This window comes from Pelodiscus sinensis, chromosome 1 (genome assembly GCF_049634645.1).
Source record: "Pelodiscus sinensis isolate JC-2024 chromosome 1, ASM4963464v1, whole genome shotgun sequence".
NCBI classification, from domain to species: domain Eukaryota; kingdom Metazoa; phylum Chordata; order Testudines; family Trionychidae; genus Pelodiscus; species Pelodiscus sinensis.
Genome location: NC_134711.1, coordinates 321,508,609 through 321,521,035, shown reverse-complemented (window position 1 = coordinate 321,521,035; position 12,427 = coordinate 321,508,609). Strand labels below are relative to the sequence as shown.

At 41.3% G+C, this 12,427-nt stretch overlaps 1 protein-coding gene across 10 annotated transcripts in view; it reads left to right on the top strand.

Annotated features, from left to right (window-relative positions):
* Window positions 1-12,427, top strand: part of FAM168A (family with sequence similarity 168 member A) — a 376,753-nt gene that overhangs the window by 168,572 nt on the left and 195,754 nt on the right. For 9 of the 10 annotated variants that reach the window (XM_075919566.1, XM_075919569.1, XM_075919567.1 and 6 more), the window contains one exon: window positions 2,566-2,652. In XM_075919566.1, the coding sequence (XP_075775681.1) occupies window positions 2,566-2,652 (87 nt within the window). Of the gene's footprint in view, window positions 1-662; window positions 979-2,565; window positions 2,653-12,427 lie in introns of those variants that run through there. The other variant, XM_075919570.1, reaches the window with a different exon arrangement.

Here is a 12,427-nt window from a genome sequence, read left to right as displayed (position 1 = left end):
GCACCTTTCTATTTAACAGTACAAGAAGGAATTTTTAAAGGGGGCATACGCCTGTATCTAAGGAACCCCTTAGTTAAATGACTTCAAATTAAGACCATAAATGCTACTTTATGCTTCATGAAAAATACAAATTTCAAAGCAACCTGAGTAAGTGTTTGGATTTAGAGCAGGGATAAGAGTAGATCCTTAAAGCATATGAAGTGGTGGGAATGGAAACACTTCAGCCATTTTTTATGGGTACATGTACATGGTAAAAAATACATTTTCTTAAATACCATTCTCAGTTTGCATCCCCCAAAGAGTTAGTGCCATATGGGACCTTGGGATAAAACTTTGATAAAATGCAGGACCATCTTGACTTGCATCTCATAAATAGTTTGATAATTTCTTCGCTGAAAAGGGGAGAGAGAGAAAGAAATCCACATAGAAAATTTTTGAAAATGGCTATTTTTTCAGGGCTTATATCACTGAAAATCAGCTCAAAAGACCCACATTTGGGTCACTAACCTTACCCTACACCCTCCTGAGGCAAAGCAAATTTCAAAGGAATTGAGCAAAGCTTATCAGCTTTAGAGGCTTTAGAAAGGTTGACTTTTAAAGAGAAGTGATGATGTAGTTTTAACTTTAGTAGTGCTGCTGTGTCCCTATAATTTGTCAGGATTATACTAAAACATTAAGTCAACCCAGCTATGCTGCTCCATGGTGTGAAAAACCCTGTACCACTGAATGACATACTTAAGCTGACCTAACCCACAGTGACAAAAAAATTACCCTCATCGCTGCATGAGCATGTACACTGAAATGCTACTGTGGCACAGTTGCGATTGTGACACTGTAGTGATTTAAGTGTAGAGAGCATAGCCATAACACCACAAAATAGTGCCTGAGTGGAAGAGGAGCAAATGCCAATTATTGGGAGAACCGTAAACTCTGTCCTGATGACTCTGTGCAGATCCCCAGGAATAACATTTCATCTAAGTAGGTTTTTGTAATGATGTTGGTTGTTAATCTGAAACTTTCCATTGTGTATTTCTGAAGCCTCTTGAGCACTGACTTATTCCAGTGTTGTAAATACATTTCTTTGTAATGTTTTCCTTTGGCATGTTTGGCATCCCTAGACTCTTCCTCTTGTTACAGAATCCCTTCTACTGAGCTAACTTGTGGATGGGGGGAAGGCTAATTAATTAAGCAGTAATTGTTGTCAAGCCAATTGTTGCTAGCTTTTAACATTTGACTTGTTTACTATCCTGAGGTGAAACTGAAGGAGTTAATGGTCTAACAAATTGCACATCAATCGGGAAAGACTAGTTTCAAAGGAATGGTTTTATTTTATGAGGTGTAAATAATAGATATTTTTTTAAAAAGACAGTTTAAGGGTGGTGGGCTCCCTGTTTGAAATTGTCACAAGATAGCGATGGAGACAAATGAGTTGCCTAATAAAGCTTAATGACTGATTTTTCCATTAATCAGAATTGAGAATGTGCTTCATTAAGCTAATTAACTGGGCAGTTGCTTAACTGACAGTTACTAGACACAAATTCCCAGGTTCCTTGCTTTCCTCTAAATAAAAGCTTAGGAAAAGATAACCTGGCTCTCTTTAATCATTTATATTAGAGAGATAATGAGCATAAATGTCATTAAAAAAAATCTTATTGGCCATTTTATGTCTGGGGCAGTGACTGTGGTGGTTTCAAATAGTGCTGTGCACACTGATGTTCAATAAACAATAACTTAGTATTGCTGTGCTATGACAGAGTAATGTTAGGGGTCTTTTAAAGACATTTCAGAGGAGATTAGTTTCCAGGCACAAGACACTCTGTAAACCACTTGAGAATTTGTTTGTCTGCAGCTCTTAGGGTTGCCAGGTGTCCGGTTTTGACCCAGTCCAGTATTTGAGCTTTCTGTTCGGGAAACAAATTGAGAAAATATAAATGTCCGGTATTTTCTAAATAAGATGTAATATAGATTGTGATGTAATGTCAAGTGTGTCCGATATTTTTGTTGAAACCATCTGGCAACCCTAGCAGCTTTTAGTATCACCAGCAGGAAGTGCTCTTTTACCAACTAATCTTTGAGAGGCGTCTTGTTGGTTGGGTTGGGGTTTTTTTTTCATTACCAAAACAGCATTAGCTCCCCCCAATGGGGCAAGTGAATTAGTGCTCTTTGAGCACTTCACTTTCTGTCCCTATTGCGCAGTAGAAACAGGATCCTGATTCCCCTCTCCCTCTCTCCCCCCCCCCCCCCCCCCCCCCCCCCCCGCTCCCCGACGCTCAGGAGTAATTTGCAGAAACTGTGGAAGGTGGGGATGTAGAAGACTCATTTTATCCTACACTCCAGATGCTTTTGTAGGGAACTGAAGGGAATTATTTGAAAGATCTGAAATTTGAATTAAATGCTTTATCTAGTTATAATACCTAATTGTAAATCCTTTTCTTTGCAGCTCTGTGTCTCTTCAATAATAGCACAGCAGCACTAGCATCTAGTACAAGCAAAGACTGTTCAACAGAGGACTAGTGTTGAGGAAAAATCAGACCGTCATATTAATTTTTTTTCTTTCTCCTCCAGAATCTCAGTCTTCCGCAATGAATCCTGTTTACAGCCCCGTTCAACCTGGGGCTCCCTATGGAAACCCTAAGAACATGGCCTATACAGGTAAGTTTGGTTTTAAGTGATTCTTGTTCTATGGAATTTGGCATTTTGTGCAGATTTAAGATTAAAATTGGTAAATTTATTTTTGCCATTCTAGTAGTTAATATAGAAAGGCATTCTGTGACCCATGTTGTTTTAGCAAAGAGCTCAGCACAATGCTAAATCTTTCATTTTCCTGGAGTTTCCACAGAAGGCTCAATTTCAAATACCTGTCTATGCTTTGGAAGGCCACTCTCAGCAGATAGCTGGCATAGTCTTGCTTTCCTCTCTCATCATGCTGTTTTCTCAACTTTGGCCATGAAATCCCTTCCGTCCTTCCCAGTTTTCCTAATAATCACCAGGAAATGAGCAATTCTCAGTTTTAAAATGCCTATTTCAGAGTCTTTTATGGTGCAAGTTCATTGTAGGAGTGGGCAAATTGTCAGGCTTGCAATAGGAGCCTGCATGTTTCTCTCCAAAAAATACCTCTTTTCTAGTTCTGCAGTCAGTCTCATTCAGCATGAGAAGACCTAAAATACAGGAGGAGGAGGAGATGCAGAACAAAGATGAAGGATGACTTTAGCGGGCTGTCCGGGAGAGGGGAAAGAAGAGAATGTCCCAGCAGAAAATGAGAGATCATTGTAAGGGGGAAGAAAGGAAAAGAACTAGAGTCTAAAAATTCATTGTTTAGTTAGTTTGCATGTTACCCAACAATATATTGGTCAATTAAAATTGATGTAGTTGATTTTAATTTCATTATTTTCTAAATGTAGAAGAGAAGTTTATGGCACGTTGAAGGGGTTTTTGGCTTAATATTCAATGAACAATTCAAAAACAGTCATAGAAAGCACTTTGCTGCCCATAAATTATTTATCTGAAATATTTGCACTATATGATGGATATTTTAGATGGCTGCACCTCACCTCATTACCAGTGCCACAAGGAAATAAAGTTCCTCATTCAGGTATTTTGCAATAGCTTGAGTGAGACTGAGAAACAAGTAATACAGATTTCTAAGAAGGGGTTGCCATTTTCTTTGGAAATTCCAGAATCATGATATTTTGAGATCTAACTCATTTCCTTCTTGAATCTATACAAATTACTGTGGTGCTAATTTTGGAACAAAATTTATTGTATTGCAATGCCTTTCCCTCTTGCAGGTGAGTATAATTTGTCTTAACTTTCACTGCAGTGCAGATAATTATAATTTTAGAAGAGTTTTGTACCTTGGCTCTTGGCCTTGCTTTCTTTTATAGCTCAGTAGAAATTTCCATATGAAAACAGACAGTGAATTGGCAAATACATAGCAAATTTGATGAACCTATGCAACGGGATATTCCTTCTTATCCTTTGAATAAATGTGGTTCAGAAAGAATGTCAGGCATCTCTTTTATGTCCCCTTCATCTGTATATCAAATCAATAAATTCGGACAGACCAGTCTGCAGAAATACCACACAAACCTCAAATTAGTTTTTGTGGACAGATTTAATTTAAAATTTTGGAATTTTAGTGAAACTAGTTTTATAATGTTGACCTTGCTTGTAGAAGGCATTACAGAGGGAATAGGGCCAGTAGAAAGTATTAAAGGAAGTGCTGTCACAAATTGGCGTAACAATTCAGAATGAGAATTTCTGTGATAAATTGTGGATAATCCAACTTCGTTTGCATACGCAGTGTGCTAGTCTGATACTCAGAAAGCAAAATATAAAATTAAAAAGCCCTTAGGTTTGAATTTGAATTAAGTAACTTAATCTTGGTCTTCTGCTGATTTGCAGCTTCATGCTCTGGAAGGGAAGGGGATTCATGGTGCTCCAAAAGTGCTGGGAGGGAGAGGAATGAGTAGGTAAGAGCTCTAGTAGGCAAGAGACTGGGGGGATAGGGCAGACGGGGGTATGTGTGGGCAGTGGAACCCCAATGGGTCCCAGCCTGCAGGTTGCCCACCACTGGATTTGAATCTCGTGGCCACTGAGATGGAGAGCCACTCATGCGGCCCACTCACTAGTCTTTGTTTCCCATCGCTGGTTTCCGGTATCCTCAATAAGACATGTTCATTATGGCTATATAATTAGTAGCCAGGATATACTGTGCTAACATGAGGGCATTTTAGATGATGGAAGAAATGTGGTATCTTCAAATTGATCTGTTAATCTTTGCTAAAGACTGGTGTTTGTGTCTGAGACTCAAGGGAGGAAGTGATTTGAAAAGAAAAATAAAGTAGAGTTGGATGTAGCCTGAGTTGTTAATTAAGATGTTTACCAACAAATATTCTACTGATTTCACTAGCAGTCTATAAAATATTTTACTGAAAACCATATCAAGGAACTTGTTTAGTTTCCTATTACTGCAAAGAATAAGCACTGTGTTCTTACATTATGAACCCATACTTTCTTATTAACACAAAGTACATGGGCACCTTCAAAATTCAAGTGCTGTAGTTCCACCCCTTCTGATGGACTGCTGGATGTGTAGAGGTAAGGTTATGTAATTGTGTATTAAGTGTCCTGCATTTGTGCTTCCGTCTCTCTTATGTAGTGGTGTCTCAATTCTTTCCAAGGGGTGAGATCGGCAGGGACTGTGTTTTCATGGAGCACAGCAAAATGTCAGCAGTCAGTGGAACTGGACATAAACGCATAAGTCTTGCTCACAAATACTCTTTGTCTTCAGTGCGGTACTTATATAGATAAAGCAAAGCAGAATGGCTGCACAGCTAAGGGGCAGCCTATGGAGTATTTCTGTGATGTAAAAAGTACTTAGAGGCTGTTTCTCCATTTCTATTCAGGTTTGATTTCTTAAAAATCATTGTACATGTCCTGCTAAGTTTATACTTGTTCTATGAAGATACTGCAGCTCAAGGGATTTCTGGCGTGTCACAGTTGAGGCAGCAGTGTACAGATTCTCTGTGAATGCTAGTCATCAGTAATCCTGCCATTTTAACAGTGACTTCAGATTCCAGCAATGTGGGGGTGATAGAGCTCATAAATACACATTTATCTTCCTGCCTTAGAAAACAAAGAGATTTCATGCTTTCTAGCAAACAGATGGCTTTGACAAAGCATCCACTTCTTTCATTTTAATGCTTTCTGTGTCTTTAAATCCCCACATTAATAGACTTTCAATACAGATCTCTTAGCTCTGCTTTTAAACGATCTGAAACATTTTATAAGCTACCTACCTGGCATTTGACAAGGCAGTATATTTTAAATATTGAGATGCTGGTTGTGTAAAGTTGGTAACTTGACCTTTGTGAAAGGAGTATTTCAAGGAGGTGTCTCTCTTTTTAAAATAAGTGAACCCTGCACTCCATGCTGAATGCTTCAAATAACAGCATTGAGAAAATTGTCCTCAATAGACCTTTTACATTCTAAAATGCCCCACTGTTTGTGTCCCAATTGCTGTGAGGTTTTATTTTGAGTTCTAATAATACAAATCAAATGAGTCACCTGCTTTCCCCTTCAACAGCAGATCCATTGCTCCAGGTGCTTTCCTAGCAGTTGTGAATGCCTGGCATTGGTATCACACTGACTGGGAGCTGAACATTAGAACTTCAGGGGACAAATCATGTTTTGAAAAGAAAAAAAAAAGCTATTGTTAAAATTGATGGTCTGAAGGTTCCTCTTACACGGGGTAGTTCAGGGATATTTAATGTATAATTGTAGGTTCAGTTAATTTCTTCACCACTCATATCAATTCACCTGTTTGTGTCTTTGTTTTCACTAGCAAAATTAATGGTAAATGGATTTAAGAAATAAGTGTCCTCTTTAAGAAGGCTTTGAGTTAAATGATAAAGAATTTAGGGAGCAAGGTAAATTTACATGTTAGCTAATTAGATACTTGTGCAGGTAAAGACGACATGGAGGGCAGAAAACCTTGAATGGAATATGGCAGTAAATTTAGAGCATAACAAGGTCCATAGGAAGGTAGGTGAAAATGCAAAAGGAGGAAGATTTACTTGGTTGCAGTGTGAATTTGAGCATAGTGCATAGATGCAGGATTTGAATCACAGTACTTGGGTTTTAAATTGGTTGCCCATGATGTAGAGTCAGGGTACAGTAAATCTTTATTTAGAAATGTCCTGAGACAGAAATATCTGGCATAAGTCATTCAAAGAAAGAGCTGTTGCCTTTGCTAAGCAATAATTCAAAGCCTTTTCTGAATATGGGTTCAGAGGACTTTCCTTTGTTTTGTTTTTTTCTGGCAGCCTAAAGGTAAATTTAAAGACAAAACAAAACAGAGGGTTTTATCCTTTTCTGCCTCTTTTTGACCTCAACCATTATTAAAAAAAAATTGTTTTAAATTAGAAAAATATCCTGCCTCACCAATGCCGTTTCTTCATGCTTAAACACTCCATTTATCATAGCTTAACTAAGCAAGTTAATGGCAATAATAAGCCTCTTACATCCTCGCAGGCTGTTCTGGAAGATATTAAAGCAGAGAAGCTAAATGTGCTTTCTCACAGAAAAATTAAATTGGAGGAGTTTGAGGATATTTTTCAAATTGCCTTCAAGATATTAACTAAATAACTATGAAACTGTTATGTCTGGTGAGGATGGTCTTAGGCTCCAGTCTGCCTCCACAGAGCTGCTCTATGGGTACAGATGTATGTGTATGAGGGGCATAGATGTGGGGGGGAGGGGGAAAGAAACGAGCTGGCAGGCTGCCTGCCTTATGAAAAGGGTGTTTATTAATCTTGTAATTCTGATTGAACAGTATAGTTTCCTTATGTAAAAATATCTAATATTACAAAAGCCTGCCTTAAGCCATCTGCATCTAAAATGTTGGTTAGCATAGGTCCAAGCCAGATTGCTGCTGTGCAGGGAACTTCAGAGATCTGTTGAAACCCCTTATTTGGTTTCCAGCAGAATAGCCCAGGATTATTTCTGTATTCTTTTTTTTTGGGGGGGGGGACTTCCATCCCCCATACACACTTTAAGGCCGTGGTCACCAACCAGTAGATTGTGAGCTACCGGTAGATCTCAGGGGCTCTAAGAGTAGCTCTTGAGCCCTCTCTGAACTGCGCACCTGTGCAGTACATTTACATTAGATTGCCTCACTAAGCAACAACACAGGTGAGTAGCTGCGAGGAATGGTGGGAGCTGGGAGGTCGGGAGGGCTGAAACAACCCCGGCCAGCTGACTGTGGCTTTCACAGCTGGAGCTAGGCGCAGCCTCCCTGGGCTGAGTGCAGGGCAGCCGGGCTGGAGCAAAGAAAAGCGGCTGCCCGGCCAGTTGGCCATGGTTCTCAGCCAGGGTGCACCACGCTCCACGTGGGCTGGTGCAGAGGAGAAGCTGCCTGGCCTGCTGGCTGTGGCGTTCAGCCCAGAGGAGGCTGAACCATGCTCCAGCTGCTTGGGCGGCTTCCCCTCTGCACCTGCCCACGTGGAGCTTGGTGGCACCCTGGCTGAGCACCATGGCCAGCTGGCTGGGCAGCCGCTTTTCTTCGCTCCAGCCTGGCTGCTCTGCGGTCAGTCCGGAGGGAGCGCGGGTCGGAGGCTTCCCTCCGTGGCTGGTATAGGGAACTCCCTGCCCCCAATCTTGTTCCCTCTCCTCTGCCCCAAACTTGTCCCACGCCCTCCTGGCCCCCTGTTCCCTCTCCCTTGCCCCCCCGACCCCGCTGCAGAAACCTGCCCCCCCCCCCGCAGAAACTTGTCCCCCAGCACCCTGCCCCCCCTGCAGAAACCAGTTCCTTCTGGCACCCTGTCTCCTACTACAGAAACCTGTCCCCCTGCTCCCCTCTGCAGAAACTTGTCCCCCCCAGCACCTGTCCCCTGCTGCAGAAACCTGTCCTGGCACCCTGCCCCCTCTCCCCTGCCTCCACTGGCACCTTGTTCCCTGCTCCAGAACCCACTAACACTCCTCCCCAGTACTGTGTCCCCTGCTCCCAAATGACTTTTCTATGGGTCAGTGACCCCTGACTCAAGGCAGGTTCCCTGCCATTCTCATAAATAAAGACAATGCAGAAACTTTTTGTGTTTAACATAGTATTCTATTTAAAAATGAAGCCTGGCCAACAAACCCACAATTGGGGCCAAGCCCCCATCTGGCCACAACCACTCCTGCACTCCCCCTTCCCCAGACCCTAGATCTGAGCCTATCAAACACTGGAACCTCATGCCCTCAGCCCCTCACATACCCCAACCCAAATTCCTGCACTCTCACATCCGCAAGCCTGTGGCTTGCTTAGTATCCCAACACTGCCCAGCCTGGAGCCCCCTCCCTGAGCCAGTGTCCCCTTCTCCACCTCCTCCTGCATCCAGATTTCCTCCCAGAGCTTGCACTTCTCACCCCTTCCCACACCCAAATCCCTCATTCCTACCCCAGAGCCTACACATCCTGTCTCAACACAGCAAGGGTCCAGCTAGACTGCAGGAGTTTTTCAGGATTCTGGAGATATCCCAGAAAAACTCTTCTGCATCCAGGGTTGCGTTTGTTCTTCCGCTTTTTTAGTGGAAGAGCAAACAGGCTCTTTTGGTCACCCCTATATTCCTCTTTTCACAAGGAATAAGGTGGCTTCCAAAAGAAGGGGTTTTTTTTCCTGACATTTGGTCCAGTATAGACAGGCCAAATGTTGGAAAAACCTCTTCCTACAGAATAATAAAAAAAAAAAAAAGCAGCAGTATAAGGATTGGGGATAGCAAGTGATGGAGAGGAGGAGAATAGAGAGGGCGGGGCTTCAAGGAAGGGGTGGGGTGTTAGATCTTGGCTTGGTCTGTCATTTAAAAAATGATCTTGGGTGTAAAAAGGTTGGAGACCACTGCTTTAAGGGCAAACATCTAATGTTAAAGTTTAAAAACATACTAGGCTGCTTACTGTACAAGACAATGGAACTTGAAAATACTATATGTATGCAGTAAAGCTGAGTTAAAATTCTGAAAGTGGTCTTAACTCACACATGCAGGGGTGGCCCGTGATCCTAGGCAGACTAGGCAGTGGCCTATGGCGCCACCGGCCTGGGGCGCCTAATGATGATGTCACGGGGCACCTGGGCACCCGATGATTATGTCACGGCCATTGACGGTCGTGCAGGTGGGCGCAGGTGGGCGTGCCAATTGTGCCTTCCATCTGGGGCGCCAGCTGCCACAGCCGGCCTCAGACCGCTCCTGCACATATGAGAAGTAATTCTTCCACTCTACTCTGTCTTGATTAGGTCTCAACTGGAGTATTTGTGTCCAGTTTTGGGCACCACGTTTCAGGAAAGATGTGGAGAAATTGGATAGGGTCCAGAAAAGATAAAATAATTAAAGGTCTGGAAAATATGACCTATGAGGGAAGACTGAACGAATTGGGTTTGTTTAGTTTGGAAAAGAGAAGATTGAGAGGGGAGATGATACCAGCTTTCAAGTACCTTAAAGGGTGTTGCAAGGAGGAGGGAGAAAAAAATATTCTTCTTAAGGTATCATGGTAGGACAAGAAGCAACAGGCTTAAATTGCAGCAAGAGAGGTTTAGGTTGGATATTAGGAAAAATTTCCAAACTGTCACAGTGGTTAAATTGCCTAGGGAGGTTGTGGAATCTCCATCATTGGAAATATTGGAGAGCAGGTTAGATAAACATCTATCGGGGTGATCTAGATGGTGCTTGGTCCTGCGATGAGGGCAGGGGACTGTATTCGATGACCTCTCAAAGTCCCTTTCAGTTCTGTTCTTTGATTCTAATTCTAGTCCTAGCTACAGATATTTTGATTTTTCAACCTTAACATAGCATTTGATTTTTCATTATTTTTTCTTTTTTTTAACACACATGGGTGAAAGATATAATACGTTAGATTATAAAAAATATTTATCCTTACTAATAATAATCCAGTAACTTCACATTTCCATGTGCATTTACATTTTCACTGAAATAAAATATAGGTTTGTAGCACTAGTGGATAAAATGGCAAATGGACTCCAAGTAGAAGAAAAATAACAGTGGTTATCAGAAGGATGGGATGTTCCTGACTGTTAGCTTTTGGCATATCATGGAAATGCCAAGAATCCTACATTTTCCTCCAAGGCATCTGTTTCTGTTTTCACTACTTTTGTCATTTGTTCTGCACTGAATATTGTGTAACAAGTTCTAAAATGTTTCCAATGTAATTTTCATTTTCATATAAATCAAATATGGTGTCAATCCTGAAACCTACCCTCATGGATACTCTCACTCCCTTATGTAACACTATTAACATCAGTGGGAATGCTAGACTGCAGGAACCTGTTGATTGTTTTTTACATGGAAGCGTCTTCTATGCTATGCGTAGTGTTTTAAAAAATAGGATTTAAACTGCTAGAATCACAGAAATGTAAAGCTGAATGGAACCATGCAAGGTCAAGTCCAGACTCATGTATGTACTGAGGAAGGACCAAGTAAACCAATACTTTCCCTGACACGTGGTGTTCCAGTGTGTTCTTACAAACCTCCAACGATGGGAATTTCACAGTCTTCCTTGGAAGTTTATTCCAGAATTTTATAAGCATCCTTTTTTCACTGCATTGTCCAAATCATGAATGAGAATATTTAGTGCCACCAGACATAGGACTGATTCCTGTTGTATCTTACTAGATACACCCTCCCAGTTTGACAGCAAACCATTGATGACTCCTCTTGGACTATAGTCTTTCAAGCAGTTTTGTACCCATCTTATACTAATTTAATCTAGACCATATTTCTCTTATTTGCTTATGAGAACATCATGTGAGACTGTGACAGAAGCCACACTAAAATCAAGATAGTTCATGTCTGATGCTTTCCCCAATTCACTAGGCTAGTAACCCTGTCAAAGAAGGAAATTAGGTTTGCTTGGCATGATTTGTTCATGACAAATCTGTTCTGGCTCTTCCTTAAAACACTTAGATGGGACTTGTTCAGAATAGCTGTGTCAGTACTAATCAAAGTGCAGGATGAGTCAATATTTGCTAAGATGCTTTTCTTGGTGTGATTTTAAGTTTTATAGTGTGCCATTCTTCAGACAAATTAGTAGCTTGATGAAATGGAATCACTGATAGAGGATCAATGTTTATTGTAGTTTGTTTGACTTCAGGCCTAGAAACTACAGACATGTCTATTATGAATTGCCCTATAATCTCCCCCCCCCCTGTCAGAAACTGATGAAATTACATTTATAATATGCTATGATTAATTAAACTTTGCTGGAATTATTTGATGATTATTATTGCGGTTATAGTTATAATTAATAAATAATGTTATGGTAGAGTGCAGAGGCCCTTAGTTGTGAAGTTGGCCAATAATTATCTGGAGGCATCTATGTAATATATTGGGTTAGTGCATGACATCCTCTGGTGGGCTGCCCCAGTGGCCCTTCTCAGCAAAGAATTTAGCAGGTAGATTGTGCTTTTGGTGCTGATGGCCCTGGTGGGTTTGATCCTGGCAAAGAGGCCTGATGGCTCGTGTCCATTACACCGAGGCAAAATATTTGCGTTTTTATTTTTTTCCTGTAACTGCACATACATTTTATTTGTCAGGGTCTTTAAATTGTAAGAGAAGCTAGGCAAGAGCTGCTTTTCCTGTTTTCTACTACTCTCCAAGCAGGAAACCCATTGGCTATCATTGATATAATGTATGTTTTTCTCTGTTCCTGTACTTGTACCATCTAACAAGTTGCTTTCTACTTTTCCCTATTCCGAGTGTAGCATGCATCCATATGCTCTACTTTCAAATCCCTCTTCAAAATGTACTACTTCATGCATTCTGCTAGTTCTAATCTACCTCCTGCAAAAGTGCTAGCATCTCTCTCTCTCTTTCTTGCACACAGCCCCCCCCCCCCCCCCCCCCACTTCACAATTATGAAATTATTCTACCTCCTG